Below are 19,381 nucleotides of genomic sequence, written 5' to 3' on the forward strand. Positions count from 1 at the left end.
ATTTTGATGTAAGATTAATAACCTAAAGTGTCATGTCCATTTCATAAAGTAAGTTTCTCAAATTTAAGTACTGAGTGATATATAGCCTTATTCCAACAAAATTGTTTTTTATGGTATCTATTGAATTACTTTGAAAATGCAATGACAGGCAAGTTGATGATAATATTCCATATATTTCTACATATAAAAAAACAGCTCATTTTCTCCAAAGTAGAGTCAATTTTTTTTCAAAACCTTTTACTTATATGTGGCTTAAATTTCCAAACTTTGTCTACAAAGTCTTTATTAAAGACTACCAAAAAATAAGTGGGATAGGGAAGTTTTTAAACATGAGGAAAAAGAAAGGGAAGTTCAAAAGGGCTGTGATTAAAAATAAAGGTTTTTCTTATCGTAAATCAATTAGAATTTTTTTATTATAAAACATAATATTCTCAATTATTTTTTATCGAATCAGCTCGCTGAAAAAATGTAGGACAAGGGACTAAATTTTCTATATATTAGTGTCTAAATTTTCAAGTTTTCCCTATTTGGCTATTAGATTTCATATACAGTTAATTCTTATGGAGAGAGGGGACTAGAATGCGAAAAAGTTTGACAGGCGTTTGCCCATGAATTTTATTTAGTTTCAAGGTTATAATTATTTTTTATCGAATTAGCTAACTGGAAAAATGTAGGATAAGGGACTAAATTTTCTATATATTAGTGTCTAATTTTCAAGTTTTCCCTATTTGGTTATTAGATTTCATATACAGTTAATACTTATGGAGAGAGGGAACTAGAATGTGAAAAAGTTTGACAGGCGTTTGCCCATGAATTTTATTTAGTTTCAAGGTTATAATTATGTTTGATCATATTTTTTGCAAAAGTATTTAGAGTTTGAAAGTATTTTTTATACAAATATGGAATATAATTTAAACATGAAATTTAACTTAAATAAGGTTATTATATAAAATTTTAAAAATTAGGATATTAGAAAAGAAAAATTTATAAAAGTGAAATGGAATTTTGGATATTTTATAAATTTCAAATACAACTTTAAGTTATATTTAAAAATTTTATAATTAAACCATGATTTTTCAAATAAAATAAAAATTCAAAATAAGTACAAAATTCTCATCATCAAACAAATCCTAATATAATTATTTGAGCAATGGATTATAGTTGCTTTTTTTTTTTTTTTGGTTTTCTACCCGGTGTTTGGAGTCCACATTGAAGCCTAATTAAATCTAGATCACATATTGCAAGGCACATTCAGGTTGGCGCTTCCAACATGATTTTCTCCATATCTAGGGCTCGAACCCAAAATCTCTGGTTAAGGGTTAAGCAGTCTCACCACTGCACCTAAGTGTGTCAAATGGACAGGTGGAATTGAAATTGGAAATATTAAAATGAGTTGAAATAGAAATTGGGTTGGGTCTTGACCTGCCCAAGTTTACTTTGATATCAAATGGGTTGGGTCATGACCCACCCAATTCGACTCGCTTAATCTCTATAATTTTAACATATTGTTATTTAACTTTTATAACCACAATTTGAATTTCAACTCAAGAAAATTTAAAAAGAAGAAGTTACAAATGGATAGATAAATCCTAAAAGATATAAAATAGAGAGTAATTCATACCTTTATTATATACATTACATCAATGCAAATACAGAGTCTTAAAACGGATTGAAATTGGAGATTATATTGGTCTCAATTGAAGATTTTCTTAAAATGGATTAAAACTTAAATTGATTGAGATTGAATCCAATTCAAATTATTCTAAGTCCAACCGTTAAAATTTTAGACGAATGACCTATAATTGAGTTCATTTTTAACATCCCTAACTGCACCACAATTCATGTCAGCGGGTTAGAGTTGCTTTGGAGTTTAGCAATTTTCGCATGGAGTTTAGCAATCATACAAAGACAATAGAGGGACCCTAAGTCCAACGTAAGATGAGATATTTCAACTTTACTACTATTCCTTGGTGATATTTGAAAAAAAAAATGAAAAAGAAAATAGCATTTGGAGTTTAAATTAAAAGGTATTACTTCTTCTGTTTCAATTTATGTGATATTTTTCATTTTTGAGAGTCAAAAAAATTTAAGTTTAATCGAAAATTTCATGATTTGCACATGAAATTTTCAATTTTATTGAAATGAAATTTATATATTTGTAAGTTATGTAAAAAATACTATAAGTCACAATAATTGATAATTCAAAATGTTTAAAAGATTTATGAAAAACTTATAGTCAAAGATACTCATTGAATTTTGAAATCTGAAAAGTGTCATTGACGGATGGAGTAATATTTTAAAATGAAAATAAAGTATTGAAACATACATTTTAATTGATAATTCAAATGTTTAAAAGATTTATGAAAAAATTGTAGTCAAAATAATTGATAATTCAAAATATTTAAAAGATTTATGAAAAACTTATAGTCAAAGATATACTCGTTAAATTTCGAAATTTGAAAAGTGTCACTGACAGAGGGAGTAATATTTTAAAATGAAAATAAAGTATTGCAACATGCATTTTAATTGCAAGTGGCCATCAAAGCAAGTCTCATCATTATGTTTCTAAAAAAAAGAAAAAGAAAAAGCACTACCGACACCCTTCAAATATGCTAAATTAAAAATAAACGTTTTTTTCATGTAGTAATAATATAATAGTAATAATACTCCATAGTAATTTATATTTTTTGAAATGATTATATTGTCGGAATTATCTACAATAATAACAATAATAACAATAATAATAATAATAATAATAATAATAATAATAATAATAATAATAATAGTAGTAGTGATGAACTTTGTATATGGTGAAATAGTTGCCCAGAAAATATTATGTCAGATAACTTTAAGGTGCTTTCTGTTTAAAATTATTTCATATTATAATATTTTGCCTAAATTAATAATAATTGATTTCAATGTAATTTAAAGGCGGAATGATTTGGGAGATTCTTATACTTGGCTCAAATTGTCAACTAGACCCTTCTATGACTTTGTCAATTGAACACTTAAACTCAATGAAACACAATATTTTAAACCCATTTGACCATTGATCAATCCTATGTGGCAACTTAATAGTTGAGGTGGAACAAACGTGTGATCTCACTCGTTAAAGGAGTGTAAACAGAAAAAATTGAGACTAAAACTAATTAAAAGAAAAGAAATATTTTACAATCTTTAATATGTTTGCAAGAAGTATTTCAGAAATTATTTTCTAGAAGTAGTTGTTTCAGTCTTTGTGATAAAAATATATGAAGAGAAGCTATTGGGGGATTGGGGAGGGGTAATTTACAGACGGCTAGGTGATAGAGATCTGATTATTTTGGAGCGTAAAGAATGATTATTGTATGTCTATGTAAAATTAAGTGGAACATATATATATATATATATATATATATTAGAACATATTAAGATATTTTAGTGTGGTTCATTTGCATTAATGGAGGAAACAAATTCACAATGGTTCAAGTGGTGGATGAAGACCTTGTTATAAAAAAAATAGAGAAAATTTATGAACGATGAAAACTTGGAGAACAATGATAATTTTTAGTTATTTAAGGTAGTGATAACCAGTAAGGAATAAGGATGTAAGATGGCAATGGTGAAAAAATGGAGGGAGATGGTCAAGGATAAAGTTAGTGTGAGGAAGAAACGGAGTGAAAAAGAAAAAAATGCAAATTTTAAATAAAGTAAAAAAATAAGTGAAAAGAAAAAAATTTAAATTTCTTAAAATAAAGTAAAAATAAGTGACGTGTCACTAAAAGTCTGATGTGGATCATGACATGTCATTTTCATTGTGTCTTTGAAGTCCACGTGAAGTCAAAAGGGTTTAAAAGATTGTGTTTCATTGAGTTTAAGTGTTCGGTTGGCAATATCGTGAGTAGAAGGGTCCAGTTGACAATTCAAGCCAAGTATAAGAGTCCCCAGATCATTCCGCCTAACTTAAATACAAGTATTATTTCAATTCACCAATCAAACTATATACAATTATGTGAGATTATTGTTAAACTAGTGAATAGGTATAGGCTTCGCGCGGTAATTAAGATTTTATTGAATTTATATAATATTATATTTATAATGATAAAATTCTGGAGAACAATCTCTTCAAATGAGGATAAGTTATAGAGAAAAATGATACTTACTAATAATACTGTAATATTTATCAGTAATGATAATTAAAGGTAAATCCTACACTTAATTAGAGGATTTATGTAAGTCTTTGTCTTACTCATTCTTATTTATTTGTTGTTTCACATATGTTAATTACGTAAATAAAATAATTATATTTATTGTATGATAAGTAAACGTTCTGAATAACTAAAGGTTTTTTTTATTTACGTAAGTCCTATCATCTACTACTAAATTAGAAAGTTTACATAAGTCCTTTCACCTCATTTGTTCTTACTTAAATATTTTTTCCATAAATCAACGTCTAAAGCAACACTCCATGTTTATTGGTCCATTAAATGATAAAAAATCTTATCTTTAAAAAATTATCTTGTATTAAAATAAAAAAAGAAAATATTAAAATAGTGTTGAAATTAAAAAAAGGCGGAATGACCTAGGAAACCCCTGTACTTGGCTCTGTTTGTCAGTTAAACCCTCTTACTCATCACTTTGTCAACCAAACCCTTAAACTCATCATAACACATTATTTTAAACCCTCTGACTATTGACCGAACTTATGTGACATTAATATTGGTGAGTTGAAAATATGCGTAATTACACGCGCTTGAAAGCGAGTTAAAATAATATTTTACCTTTAAAAAAATCAATTTAACAAAATTAAAAAATAAGATTCATCTTCTTCGACCCTCCTTCACCCACCCACCCACAACTTTCTTCTTCTTCACCAGCCCTCTCTCCTCTGCCCCTCACCACAGCCCTCAACTTTATTCTTTCTTCATCCCCACATTCACTCTTCTTCGCCTTTTTTTTTATATATACAAATCAGTAGCCTCAACTTCTTCTAAAATTTTCATTTTTTAGATTTGAAAAATATTACTCCAGTATCATTATTTTATTAGATGGTTTCAACGAGGAGATGTGGATACTGTGAAGGATGGTTGTGACTATTGGAAATTTTAAAACTTCATTGATAAGCTTGAAAAAGCTTTAAAAAAAATAAATGGGTCTTGTGAATTTGTAAAATTAATTAAATTTTTTGGTTGGGGTTCATTGAGTTTGTGTTGGTGAACTTGTAGTTGAATTTACAAGTTAAATCGAGAAGAATTTGATCTAATGGGTATGAATATAGTGCTCAATTTGTGACTATTTGAAAAGTTTAAGAAATTAAAAAATTGATCTATTTGATTTATTTATTTATTAGCACTTAATTTCGTTCGTGGCACTAAAAAATGATGTAAAATTCCATGTGTAATTGCGTCCATTAGATGCACACTGACCGGAGGAGAAAGGGGCTTAAAATGGTGTGTTCATATGGGTTTAAGGGTCTCGTTGGTAAAGTGATGAATATGAGGGTTCAACTGACAAACAGAGTCAAATACAAAGGTCTCTCAGGTCATTCCGCCTTTAAAAAATGAAAATGAGAAACTTGTGACATTGCAAGTTGTTGGATTTTTAGTTCATTTTTCCCACTTTTCTCTCTCTCCTTAGTTATTTTGTCCTTAATTTTTTTGCAATATTTGTGTTAGCTTCTTTAACCTATTAATCAAGATACACTTTGAAGATAAATAGTTAATTATTTGATATAATTTTTTAGGATTTTAAAAATGAATCAATGAAGAAAATAAAATATATTCTACAAATAAAATCGTACAGTAAAATTATCATTCCAAAAATTTTAAATGAATTGATGAGCAAAATGTATTTAATCAGGTGTACGAAATTATAACTATCTCAATTTAACTGTTCATCATGCATTATCACAAAATTCTACTCATGAAAATATAAGAAGATCAATAAGACATAAAACATGAATGATTAAAATAAAATGAACTCTATCAAGATAGAGCCAATAATACAACTAAAAATGAAAAAGTTACCTAGTATAATAGAAGAAATACTTACTCTATCAAGATAGAGCCAAATAAGAATAACTAAAAATAAAAAAGTTACTAGCATAATAAAAGAAATACTTATTGGGGATTGATATTTAAACATATTGATTATCAAATTTAATGTAGGAAATAATAATAAATTTGGTCTCCTCAAACTCTCATCTATTCTTAGTCCCACTTTTTCTCCATTCTATGTGGGCTTAAGTGTTATGTTTATTGTATAAATAAGGTTTTTATTATTTAAAATCTATAGGTTAGTAGAAGATCAAATGAATCAGAAAATACAATAAAAATTATGAACATAATTATATGGGGATCATTATTTATATTAATATTTTCAACTGAACGCAATATTATTTTATACGACATTTTACACTAAAAAAATTCATAATTAATTAAATCAAACAACAATGGTTAATTGATACATCCAAATTTCAATCCAATTTAAGTGATACCGTATTACATAAAAAAAATTTTAAAAAAGGATAAAATTTCAAAATTTATGATTTAAAATAATCATATAACATATTTACATTGTTATAAATCAATTTATTAGGATAAAAAAAATTACGTTGTGATGAATATTATCTATAAATTTATTTTTTAATAATACTAAGACGTTATTCAAGATCTTAATAATTAAAACTTATTTAGATCTTCTTTAAATCTTAACATAAATAAATACATTTCATAACAATAATTCAAATTCACATCATTAAATGTATGAACAAATAAGACCCAAGAGCTTTATGTCCACTCATATCCACAGTAAGTTGACAAAGACTAATCGTACACTCAAATGAACTCATTTATTTCGTGTTTGACACCTCATTTTTTAAAACGCCTACCCTTATTTTTTATTTATTTTTAAATAGTAAGTAATATTTTGTTCGCCGTTTGAAATCTATATTGAAATCTCAATAATATTCGAATTACACGCTTCAAATTATGCTAAAAGGAAATTCTCACATCAAATAAGTTTTCTTGAAATGATGAAAAGCAAAAAGGAAGCTGTCTTTATCTATGTCTTCCATTCCCTCCTCTCTACCTAGACGAAAGAGAGTTCCACCTATATGACCTCTTCAAAGGTTGAAGAGACAAATTGTGGATCTAATCAATCCGTTAACCGTAAAAGATTAGGTTAAAAAAAATGACTAAGAAGTCGTTTGATTTGAATTAAAGTTATGATATAATTAATTATGATGAGAATGGGATAAGTTATGATGATATTATTTTTTATTGAAATAGTAGATTTAATAGATTTTTTTTTTAAATAGAGGAGAGAGTGGGGACAAGCAAATACTACTAGAAAGCACAAATATCATCCTATAAATACTACTAACCAAACACTCACAATCTCACACTATCTTTTTCATAAAATGAATCCTTCCTCTCTAGTTTCCATTCTTTCTTTTTTTTCTCTCTTGTTTCTTTCTCAACTCTCTTCATCTGAAAGATGCCATCCAAATGACAAAAAAGCCCTCCTAGAATTCAAAAAAGGTCTAGGCAATCCTGATGACTTGGGTAATTGGGATCCCAGAACTGATTGTTGTACTGATTGGTACGGACCTACTATCAAATGTGATGAAAAAACCAATCGTATTAACGTCATCGCCTTCACCAAAATGGATATGGCCGGATACCTCTCCCCTGCCATCGGAGACCTTACATACCTTACAACATTCAGTATCCACAACGTACGTAATCTCACCGGTCCAATTCCATCAACAATCGTTAAACTAACTAATCTCGAATTCTTCAGAATTAGTCAAACAAACATTTCTGGACCTGTACCTGAAGTTCTTAGTAAGTTGAAAAGCTTAACCTACATTAACTTGTCCTATAATAAGCTTGTTGGAACTATCCCACCTTCGCTATCTCAACTTCCACACTTGGAGTTTTTAGGATTAGACAGAAACAAACTTAGTGGACCAATCCCGGAGTTTTTTAGCAACTTAGCTCCAAATCTAAGCTATATTTACCTTGGACATAACCAACTTACAGGGATTGTCCCAACTTCATTTGCTGGCTTGAGTATTGAGACAATTGACTTGTCAAGGAACATGCTTGAAGGGGATATTTCATTTTTGTTTGGTAAAGAAAAGAATACATTTCAAATGCTTTTGGATAGGAATAAGTTTGAATTTGACATGTCAAAGTTGACGTTTGGGAAGAGATTATGGAGGTTGGATTTAAATCATAACAAGATTTATGGGAGTCTTCCAAAAATCATGTCCAAGAATCAGTGGCAACTCTTGAATGTGAGTTATAATAGACTTTGTGGCAAGATTCCAAAGGGTGAGAATATGCAGAGATTTGAGATATATGAGTATTTTCACAACAAATGCTTGTGTGGTGCTCCATTGCCGCCCTGTAAATGATCATCACTAGCTAGTATCCTGTCATGTGTCTGTCTATCTATGTATTGTAACTTCTCTTTGAATGTTGATGAATAATTGAGTGAGTAAACTCAAGACATAAACATGTACTTTAATTTATGAATGTTATCCTTTTTAAGTAATTTCTCAATGGATGATTATATATATTGTCATGAATACCAATTAGCTACTTAATTTTCACTCTTTTGCTAAGCAAATGATTGACCATCATATCATCCGAAGAAACAGATAATATTGAATCATTTTACTTAATTACGCTGTCTATGAATATGATGACTAATTGAATCATTTTATTTATCATCATTATAAGTTACATACCTTCCCTGTGTAATTAAAAAATTATATAAATTCATATAAAAGAACAATCCTACAATAAGTGAAGTTATCACCTCATGAATAAAATGTACTCAAGTTCAAGTTCCCTTTACACTATTCTTATTTATTTTCTCAGGGAAATATTGAATGATAGAAATCTGAATAATATTTAAGTTAGAATGTACATCAAAAAAGTTCAAGTTTATATTACAGCTAAAAATTAGCAAGGCGAAGAGAGAAGTATAAGGGGTCCAACTGAATCCCTTTCCTCTCGAATATTATGTAATGGAAATAGAGTATAAATAAAAAAAATCATATCTATATAAGTTATTGAATTTCCATGACATAATGTCATTAGGTGGGTGGGAAGCATTGGAATAATGTCACTTATTCAATTTATTTTCCCTAATATCATTACAGAAGTTATTTTTCTCATTTTCAAGAAACTTAATTTTTTAGAAAAATATTTTAAAATTTGAAAATCGCATCCGAAACACATTCTTAATTATGGCTGAAAATTTAACTGTCGTTACCATCTTTGCATGTTCTTCCTTTGAATGCTTCTTTCGCTTTTATTTTATGTAATCATATTTTTTATTGCATACATTGTTTAAATTATTAATTTAACTTGTTTATTTTATGGTTTGTATAAATGAATATTACATTGATGAAATTGAAAAATCAAAATAAGGATAGTATTATGTGATAGGAGTATTAAATTAGGATGAGAATTATATTTATTTCTTAGAAATAAAAAAATGAAAAAGGTGTTACCTTTGTGCTTTGACATTTTCATGATTATTAGGTATTAATAATTATTTCCTGCTACCAAACATCACAAGAGGCACATAACATAAGCTAGTGGTTGAAAATGACTTGTTAAGGTTGACCAAATCTAAGGCTTTTTATCTCTTAGATATAGCAAGGAATCCTAATAAAGATGGTCAATAACAAGATAGAGAAATATACTTCTTTTCCTGAATATTTTACTCTCGTTTTATTTTATGTGTTTTAATTTAATTAAAAGAACTTCTTTCTTAAATGAAATTAGAAAGAATGTTCCCAACCTTTTTTTAAAATCGAATTGAAGGCTGCAAGGACTTTTGAAAATCAATAAGTTCAAAAATATAAAGAGATTTTTTAAGGATCTTATTATTTGATACTAAAGGTGTTCAAAACTATCTTTCAATTGTGATTTATTAAATATGTCATGATGCTATTCCTTATAAGCTATCACTAAAAACAAAATGAAAAAAATTTAAAAGTGACACTAGTTTCATAAACATATTGAAATGAAATTAAAGCAAAAAAAATAGAAAGACAAAATAAAGCAAAGTCAACCTCAATGTGGTGCAACCAATAGGTTGTTCCTCTCTAAATCATAAATTTTAGTTTTGAGCTTTGAATATAAAAATAATAATAGAGAGAACATCTTCTAAATAAAATTTATACAATGCAAATTTAAATTAATCAAGCTTCAATATAAATATCAGAGACGGAATAATTAAAAAAAAAAAGTCAAACCTCAATGGCGGCTTCATTTGTGCACCTTGGCCAACCCCTCTAATCCTATTTTATTTTATGTATAATAATAACTCCCTCTCTTGCAAGATGGTACTATAAATACATTTAATTATAGCATTTATTATAAAGTACAAAGTTATATCTCTACTCAACTAAAAAGTTGTATATAGCTAGCGTCCGGCATGCTTTTATTTCAACTATAATGGCTTTTGATTTTCAATCACAACAAGAAATCATGTACGTATAGATTATTATCTAAATTTTCATGTTTTTCCCATTTGTCTAAGTAGATTTTATAGTAGTTGATTATTATTTTTTTTTGTATTTCCTTTTCATTAATTTGCAGAAATATTAGGTGCTACAAAGTTAAAATTTTGAATATTTGAGCAATGGGTTGGAATTGCTTTGGAGTTTTGCAATCATACAAAAACAATAGAGAGACTCAAATCCAAGGTAAGTACACTCATAACTCTTATTTCTGTTTTCTCAATTACATGCTTAAAACAAATCGTTCTTATAAAATTCAGAATCCAAAATATTTAAAAATTTGACGCTTCTGCTCTACTTTTTGTAGTCCATCCAAATTTGAGAAGTACTTCACATAATTTTCATTTTCTTTTTGTGTTTTTCATTGTGTAGAGTTCACGACCAACAATGTGAGGGTTTTTTCCTATAACTCATTGAGATCAGCAACAAGTCACTTCCATCCATCTAACAAAATAGGAGGTGGTGGTTTTGGAGTTGTTTATAAGGTAATCATCTCTTGTTTATGGTGTCATGCCTTTTAATGGTCCTTGTGGATGCTAGTTATTAAGTACTGAGTTTAACATCTATACGTTCAAAATTTAGAAGAAGTCACCTAAAAGATAACTATAATAATTTAAATCATTCGAAGTGGGATTTGCTAGTGAGTAGAAAATGAGAGCATGTAAGGATAGATGCAGCCTAATGATCAATGAAGTGGGATGGGAATAATGAGATTTTTAGGTTCAAATCTCAATGGAGGCCCAAAAAGGGTACTGCAGCCTAGATAGATTCCTTCCAATGTAACTAATCTTTGGTGGAATAGTCGAGGTACACATAAGCTAATAAACACCACCATCATAAAAATTAAATTAAATAAGGTAGATTACCTGCTACATTAATAATGTAAAAATATTTTACACTATCAATATATATATATAGGTTAAATCTTTTATGTATTTCCACTCTTTGTACTTATGCAACTTTGTTCTTTAAATGTAGGGAATTTTGAGAGATGGAACTTGTGTTGCCATTAAATGTCTCTCTGCTGAGTCAAAACAAGGGACTAAAGAATTCTTGACAGAGATTAATATGATTTCAAACACCCAACATCCAAATCTTGTTCAGTTGATTGGTTGTTGTGTTGAGAGTGGCAATAGAATGTTGATATATGAATACTTGAAGAATAACAGCCTTGCCAGTGCTTTACTAGGTAATGTTCTCACAGATCAGTTTTTTTTAAAAAAAAACTTATTTTGAACCAAATGAACATGTTATAGTTGAAGTTAGGAATGTTAAATGAGCAGATTGGACTGAATCTGGACGGGTTAAAATTGTTATTTCAGGTTCTAATGGTAAGCGTGTTGCCCTGAATTGGCCTCAGAGAGTTGCTATAAGTTTAGGTACAGCATCTGGTTTAGCATTTCTTCATGAGGAAGCCTCACCACCGATTGTTCATCGAGATATTAAGGCTAGTAATATCCTTATAGATGAAAACCTTCATCCTAAAATTGGAGATTTTGGTCTGGCTAAGCTTTTTCCTGAAAATGTCACTCATCTAAGTACGCAAGTAGCAGGAACAATGTGAGTAGTTACATTGAATTTCAGTTTCATAACATTCGATATTCCTCTCCTGTCTCGTCTCAGTAAGGTATTCTGATGTGCAGAGGTTATCTTGCTCCGGAGTATGCCTTGTTTGGACAACTCACGAAAAAGGCTGATGTCTATAGCTTTGGAGTTCTTGTACTTGAAATCATAAGTGGAAGAAGCAGTAGTAAATCAGCATTTGGAGTGGATCTCTTGGTTCTGGTGGAATGGGTAGGATTATACTTTCAGCTTTATGATCTTCAAGATTCATCAGTAATCAGCATTTTGAAAGTTTACGCGTTGCAGGTATGGAAGCTAAGAGAAGAAGGACGGCTTCTGGAAATCATTGATCCAGAGCTAACAGAGTATCCAGAAACTGAATTGCTGCGGTTCATCAAAGTTGCTCTCTTTTGCACACAATCAGCACCTACCCAAAGACCTAATATGAAACAAGTGATTGAGATGTTGTCTAAGGAAGTCAACCTCAACGAGAAGTCGTTAACTGAACCAGGAGTTTATAGACCACATAGCTCGAAACGATCAAGTTATGGTAGTCTGCAGAAATCATCCTCTGCGGGGATGAATGGGGTGCAATCTGTAAATCCTTCTGTAACATCAACAAAGTTTGAGAGCTTTCAGAGTGTCACCCAAATGCTTCCTAGATAATGTTAACTGGTGTTCTTATTCTTCATACTTGTATATTGTCGTTCTTCTAACGTGGGCTATCGAGGAGTAAATGTATTGTCTCTCATTAGACTTACCTTTTTCATACATTTTCTCATGTAATGTAAAGTTGGCAGTAGCTGATAAGGGAGAAAGAGAGACAAATCACACAGAATGAGCTACTATGTAACTACAAATTTCAGATATGAAGATGAAGTTTACAGCAGAGACTATGAACACAGTAAAGGATAGAAACTTTTCTCTATGCACATATTAGCTCCTAAAACTAGAAATGAAGGTAAAAACTTCCTGATAGGAGTTATTCTCAAACTCATAACATTTAAGTTAACGTTTAAAGGATGACTGCTTTACAAGATCAACACAGTAGCATTTTCATTGTGCAGCAGAGAATAAACCTTTAAGATGCAGCAGTAGTAGCTTGAGGCTTTGCAGAGGCAGCAACAGAAGTTTCTATTCCTGTCTTTGCATCTTTTCCTGGTTCCGAAGATGGTTTTGCAGAAGGCTTCATATGCTCAGGGGGGTTGTGTTTGAGTTTCACAAGTATTTGACGCATTCTAGAGAGTTCAGTTGGCCTGCCAGGTTTGGGTCCTTGGATGACATTGATGGATGGCTGCTTCTCCTTATCCTTCTTTCCTTTCTTTTCTATGGTCGGGACCTCCTTTGGGATAAGCTCTCCAATTGCCCTCCAATAAGCCTTATTAGCTTCAGTATGGAACTTCTCTTGGTTGGCCAAGAATAACTGGAAAAAAAGAATAAGATGACACATGAATTGCAACACATTGATTGACTAAGGAGGAACTTGCCGTACTGTGGAACTATGTTTAGAGATTTGACAAACCATAAAACCAAAGACATAGTTCTGTGGAGATTAGCAAATAAAACTCACCAAAGCACAAAAACTCAGCATAGATTGTTCTATAGGTTATCAGCACATTTTGATCTCTTGTGGAAAACTTCCACTTTCAAAAACTTTAATTTACACCTCTTACTAAGTGTTAAAGCTAAATCATATGAAATGTAACAGATAAATGTAGAAACTGCTTTTCTCTGTGTCCCTGCCTTGGTTGAGTCGAAAGTACCAATACAATGATTTTTTCAAAACTAATAACTTAAAAAAGAGAGTAACAAGTACCATGATTAAAAATTGGATGGTACTTTTACTAGGTTAATCTCCCTGTCTCAACACTCATATCCTATTCCGAAGAGTTGAAAGCAATGATTAGGAAGAGAAGGTAACTAGATGCACATCATGTCAGACCTTCCAGCTAAAGCAACTGTTTGGAAAACAAACACCCAGCACAAGCAAATTTATGCCAAACTAGTTAACAAACCGTGAGTTTAAGCAAAATGCCTCGGAAAGACTTTTAATTTATATAGCTATAGGTCTCACCTTCTCCTTCTCCCGGTTAGCAGCTATGTTGTTCTCACATCTAAGTTTCCATTTCCTATAGTACTCTGCTTTGTATTCCTCTGCTTCTTTGATTATTTCCCTAACAATTTCTTTCTCCCTTTTCTCCTTCTCCTCCAGCCGTATGGTGTTCAATCTGGAAAATGGAACAAATATTACACCTCTCAGCTGAGAAGATCAAAAAATGTAACCTTGTAATTTCATCTCACAAGCATACAACAAAGAATAAGATAGGATGCGAATTAGAATGTCACTACACAAAAGTAAACTGTAAATGGTGAGTTTTAATGCATCATAGGTATACGCTAAGTATTACTTGATAATTACGGAAAAATAAAGCTCATAGGCATAAGCCGAGCTATGCTCAAATAGAGAATTATGTGTAAAGCTTCAGATTGCACAATAAACACAATCTTTTCATGCTGTTAACAACAAAAGTATCACATTTACACACCAGTAAAGAAGCTTTGTACAATGCACAAACACCTATGTACAATGCATATTAACAATGACTAGTCGGTATTCTACTTTGTATCAGCTTCAGAGATCTTTAAGGGTAAAAAGAATCACAAAATTTCCTTCAGGGATTAAAAGGTAAACTCAAGTCAACTGCCACCATGGACTGAAATGTTTAAGGAAGAGAGTGCTACCAGCAGATATATAGTGAATTTTTTTTAAAATGTAATCTACGTTAAGTTAGAACCTACTGTCAAAGTAAAGCAGTGGGTACTCCACAGACACTAGCTTATTTGAGCCAGCTACCTATAAGCTATGAGATGGCAAGATTATTTCATAAACAACTCAATTATCAATAAGTAATCAAAGGCCTCCTCAAAAGTTTTAACAGAACTTTCTTTGATGAATTTATCTTCGGACCACCAACCAACTTAAAGTTATGGATCCCCTATTGACTACCACATTGCAAGACCATGTCATCAGGAACTCATTTATCACTAATGTATCAAAGATCTCCCAAATGTATTTAGGAGAATTTTCTTCTTTAATGAATTTATCTTAGGAGTTGACTACATCAAAATTCAACTCACTTTCCCCAACTAATTGGTCGAGGTAAGGAAATTACATGTGTTGGAGGTAAATCAGATTCTATTTTTTAACAAGTAAATAGATCAGAAAACTCTGATTCTATGTTAAATAAGTAATTAACAAAATGTAGAATAAAACATTATTTTTTGAAAAGAGAAACAAACAAAACTGAGAATTGAACTTCTCATAGGTTTTATAAACCACTATCAAGTTCATGGGTTTTATAAACTATTCCCTCCGTTTACTTTTACTTGTCTACGGTTCGAAAAATAGATTTTCAATTTTACTTGTCAATTTTAACCTATCAAGAAAAGACAATTATTTTTTTTCATGTTAAACCTTAGCATTAAGTTCTTATTTCTCAAAACCTTATACTAAACATCAATTAATACGAGTATTATTGTAAAACTCTCATATCAATTATTGTTTCTTAATGGATTTGCAAGTCCAAAGTGGATAAGTAAAAGTAAACGGGAGGAATACTACAACTATCTTTGTCTCCGAGAAAAAACAAAAAAGATAAGGCAGCACTTATTCACTTGGCAACAAACATTGTAAGCACTTATCATAAGTTTAAATCAGAGAACGAACAAAGTAAATTGAATTTGTCGAAGCACTCAGATTCATAATACCAGCAGCCATTGCACTAAGCTCCCGCTGTCCAAGCCCAGAAAGGGAAGGACATTAGGTTTACTGTACATAGCCTTACACAAGTCTATTTCCATGGCTCCAAACCGTGACCTCATGATCATCAATCAATCATTTTTACTGTTGCGTCAAGGCTCCTCTCATTGATCAAATATTTTGATAGACAAACAATTAACTAAACTAAAAAAAAAAAAAAAACTAGAGTTGACTAAAATAGCTATTTGCAAAAATCAGTCGCTACCGATTATTATTACCTTAAACAAGTATGATTATCGCAAAAATCCATTACGGACTTTATCAATTTTAGTCAATCAAATCATGTTATACGAATTTAATACATATATGTCTTTGCATGCAGAGAATTTAAAACCGAGAAATGAAAAAACAAAAATAAAGCTCACCGGCGCCACTCTCTCAGGGAAAAACCTTCCTCCGCTACCATACGTTCCGGCGGAGGGAGAATCGGTCCATTTTCTCCGGTGAACTGAGCTTCAGACATCACCGACTCCAAACCAAAAACGTAGTCTCCAGAGTCTTCAGTAGATACCTCGAAGTCTCCGCCACGGTCCAACGGCGGAGTCATGGGAGGGCCGGTGCCGGAGACGTTTGATGACATGGCGGATTCTTCTTATTTTTGTCCTTTCCCGCAATTTCAGTTGTGTGTGTTTGTTCGTATTCTCCTAGCGAGTCAGCAGAAAAGAAATCAAGTGCAGTAAAAGCATTGGAGGCAGTAATCACATACATCGCATTTTCCTTCATTTGACACGTGTCAACTAACTATAGGGTATTGGCTTTTGGAATAATATACCAATTTACCAGGTAAGTAGTAGATTTATTTCCCTTTCTAATTTTTCGAAACAATTACTTGTACTTTATAGTAACAATTTTGTGATTTATGTACTTTTATTTATTAAAAATTTTGTTATTCGATTTTCGAAATTTATGTTACTTTTATTTATTAAAAGTTTTGTAATTTTCGAATTCGGTAAACTTGAAAAGTTTGACTATGCTACTTTATGTTTTGACATTTTAAATAAAAAAGTTATATCAATAAAACTGAAAGAAAAATATATAAAATAGTGTTTAGTAAAATTAGTTTTAATGAGAAAATTTTATCAAAAATTAAAATACTTATAATGTTTGAATTCTTGAAAGTATTTTATATGTAATGAATTAAACTTTACTGAATCGAGAACTTAAGAAAACAATAGAAAACAATTCTTCTTTCGCTAAGCAATTAGAGTCAATGTGAAGGATGTGACTCGTGAGTGGTGGAATTAAATTTTTTACTAAAAAATATCAAAATATATATATATAAAAATTGTAATAAAATTTTTTGACGAAATGTCAGTTGAAACTCTTGGATACATGTGGCTCCGCCACCTGTGTGAGGTAATCAATTTTCATTTTTAAATTAAGCAGGTTGGCTGCAATTAGCAGATATTCTAAAGCTCATATTAGCTTATTAGCTGCGTAATTGACTTTTGCTTAGTCGGCTGCTAAATGCATTTTGTATGTGTATCAACGTCAATTAATAAAATTATTAAAACAGCGCAATTGACATTAAAACAATGTTATATATATATAAAGTCTCAAATAGGTTATTGTCTATTTTGTCTCCTCTGATTTTTTTGATAAATGATTTGTTGGTTTATGTTCTTTTTCATTGCTTTGGTTGTTTTATCATGTCCAAAATGAAATACTAATTTATTTAAAATTAAATGTTAATTGATTTTAAAATGGAAAAACTACATAAATAGACATACTTTACTGTCATATATATTATTACTATTAATACTTTCAAAACATTATGTATCTTACCACTAACTAAAAGTTTTCTACCATATATTAAGAAAGATACACTTAGATACATGTATTTTTGCTACCGGATATACTAAATAGGGAGAGAGGCGAGCAAGATTCGTTATATATCTCAATCACATGTGAATCACACTATATACATATATCTGATGTGATTTGCATGTTTCTGGGTTACCAAATACATAGGAGAGTGGCTAGCGAAATAAGAGAGAGGCGAGCGAGATTTGTTTTGTATCCAGATACATGTGAATCCACATGGATACAATATATCTAACACAAATTTCACCTAATTTTGACCTCATGTATCCTGAGATACACATGTCTAGACATATCTGAACGCATCCAGACACACCAAAATCTAGTAAAATACGTAATACTGTAAATTAGAGTGTATCTAAGTAATTAGATCCTAAATTAATGGGATTTATGTAAGTCTCCCTTTTAAAATCTTATATATTAGTACAATCAATATGGGTCGAATAGTAGAGCAAGTATTAGTAACATAACAAAAAAGTCTTCATGGTCATTAGTATATTTGCTCACAACAATTTTGACCTCTTGGGAGAAACGATGACTGCATCTTTGTTTGGCAGATCTAAAATCAAAAAGTTTAAATGATTTCAAAATCTTTAATGTTTAGTGTTTGATATTACCAGTTGTTTCTTACTCTTTCGATTTTCGTGTTATTTTGTTGTGCTTACACTTTTAGGAAGAGGGCGAAGGGGATATAGATAAAATTGTTTGCAAAACAGAGATGGGATGATTGTTCATCACATTTTGTGTGATTAATCGATGTTTTGGATGTGAATTTTGAAATTCGATGAAACTGTACTCAAACGATGAGTCATTTAGATTTCAAATCAGTGGTATTTCAAGGTGAAACATGTGAAAGCTAGGTAGTATTCCTATTAAGAATTAGAAGACCAACAAATCGATCTCAATGAGGGCTTTCTAAGAATAGCATGATGTTTTGCTTTGTTTGTCTTCTAATTTTAACTAGAATAGTACCTAGCTCTCCTAGATATACAAAATTTATTGTAATTTTCTAATTTTAACGTAATTTTCAATACATAAAATTTATTTCAAAATCTTGAAGATTTTTATACGCAAATTCACTATCAAACTTAAATTATTTGACCCGCGATATAAATTGGGGTAGAAGGAGTACTTACTAAATAAGGGAGTAATAAAATACACGTGTTTCTAATAACATATAAAGATCTCGTCGATCGAAGATTATTATTGTTCCAAATCAAAATCTGTAACATCTTTATTTTATATGGCATCTTTCAAATTTTGTAGTTCTAACAAGTGTATCTTTTATCGTAATATCTTCATATATCTTTTATATATTTTAAATTATCAATTATTATGACTTATAATACGTTTTATATAATTGCCAAATATATAAATTTTTATTTCAAAAAATTAAAGATTTCATGCCCAAATTTACATCAACCTTTAATCATTTTAGTCAAAAACATAAATTTGGACCAGAAAGTACTTACTAAATTTGAGAGCAATAGTACGCGAAAATAAGAAGTTAATGAAGTTAGAGAAACACCCGCAAAAAAAAAACGGTTACGAAGTTGCCTTTGTTAGGTAACACTTTACTCGCAAGTGTTAAGTGTGAGACTTCCTGGTGCGAATTTAGATTTAGTCGTGTTCCAATGCGGATACCGAACTTA

At 30.3% G+C, this 19,381-nt stretch overlaps 3 protein-coding genes across 3 annotated transcripts; 2 read left to right on the forward strand and 1 right to left on the reverse strand.

Annotated features, from left to right (window-relative positions):
• The first annotated feature begins 7,393 nt into the window (after window positions 1–7,393).
• LOC125871640 (polygalacturonase inhibitor 2-like) lies at window positions 7,394–8,412 on the forward strand. Its single transcript, XM_049552276.1, has one exon. The coding sequence runs from the start codon at window positions 7,400–7,402 to the stop codon at window positions 8,399–8,401; it is 1,002 nt and encodes a 333-aa protein (XP_049408233.1). The 5' UTR covers window positions 7,394–7,399; the 3' UTR covers window positions 8,402–8,412.
• A 1,942-nt stretch (window positions 8,413–10,354) lies between these two features.
• Window positions 10,355–12,779, forward strand: LOC125871623 (putative serine/threonine-protein kinase). Its single transcript, XM_049552254.1, has 7 exons — window positions 10,355–10,495; window positions 10,605–10,711; window positions 10,898–11,010; window positions 11,504–11,714; window positions 11,848–12,085; window positions 12,169–12,319; window positions 12,395–12,779. Exons 2-7 carry the CDS (start codon window positions 10,648–10,650, stop codon window positions 12,752–12,754), a joined length of 1,137 nt encoding a protein of 378 aa, XP_049408211.1. The 5' UTR covers window positions 10,355–10,495; window positions 10,605–10,647; the 3' UTR covers window positions 12,755–12,779.
• A 137-nt stretch (window positions 12,780–12,916) lies between these two features.
• On the reverse strand, window positions 12,917–16,557 carry LOC125871634 (clathrin light chain 2-like). The gene is made up of 3 exons (XM_049552268.1): window positions 16,274–16,557; window positions 14,163–14,316; window positions 12,917–13,511 (listed from the first exon to the last, which is right to left on the reverse strand). Exons 1-3 carry the CDS (start codon window positions 16,486–16,488, stop codon window positions 13,170–13,172), a joined length of 711 nt encoding a protein of 236 aa, XP_049408225.1. The 5' UTR covers window positions 16,489–16,557; the 3' UTR covers window positions 12,917–13,169.
• Window positions 16,558–19,381: the final 2,824 nt, after the last annotated feature.

The sequence above is a fragment of the Solanum stenotomum genome, chromosome 7, assembly GCF_019186545.1.
Source record: "Solanum stenotomum isolate F172 chromosome 7, ASM1918654v1, whole genome shotgun sequence".
Lineage (NCBI taxonomy): Eukaryota > Viridiplantae > Streptophyta > Magnoliopsida > Solanales > Solanaceae > Solanum > Solanum stenotomum.

What these genes read in the sequence shown, in the direction of transcription:
- LOC125871640 (XM_049552276.1), top strand. Translation starts at nt 7,400, where the DNA reads ATGAATCCTTCCTCTCTAGTTTCCATTCTTTCTTTTTTTTCTCTCTTG.
- LOC125871634 (XM_049552268.1), bottom strand. Translation starts at nt 16,488, where the DNA reads ATGTCATCAAACGTCTCCGGCACCGGCCCTCCCATGACTCCGCCGTTG. An exon ending in TCCCTGAGAGAGTGGCGCCG is followed by an intron (nt 14,317 to 16,273) that starts GTGAGCTTTATT and finishes TCCATTTTCCAG; the next exon opens with ATTGAACACCATACGGCTGG. An exon ending in CTAACCGGGAGAAGGAGAAG is followed by an intron (nt 13,512 to 14,162) that starts GTGAGACCTATA and finishes CTTTTTTTCCAG; the next exon opens with TTATTCTTGGCCAACCAAGA.
- LOC125871623 (XM_049552254.1), top strand. Translation starts at nt 10,648, where the DNA reads ATGGGTTGGAATTGCTTTGGAGTTTTGCAATCATACAAAAACAATAGA. An exon ending in ACGCAAGTAGCAGGAACAAT is followed by an intron (nt 12,086 to 12,168) that starts GTGAGTAGTTAC and finishes TCTGATGTGCAG; the next exon opens with AGGTTATCTTGCTCCGGAGT. An exon ending in TCTTGGTTCTGGTGGAATGG is followed by an intron (nt 12,320 to 12,394) that starts GTAGGATTATAC and finishes TACGCGTTGCAG; the next exon opens with GTATGGAAGCTAAGAGAAGA.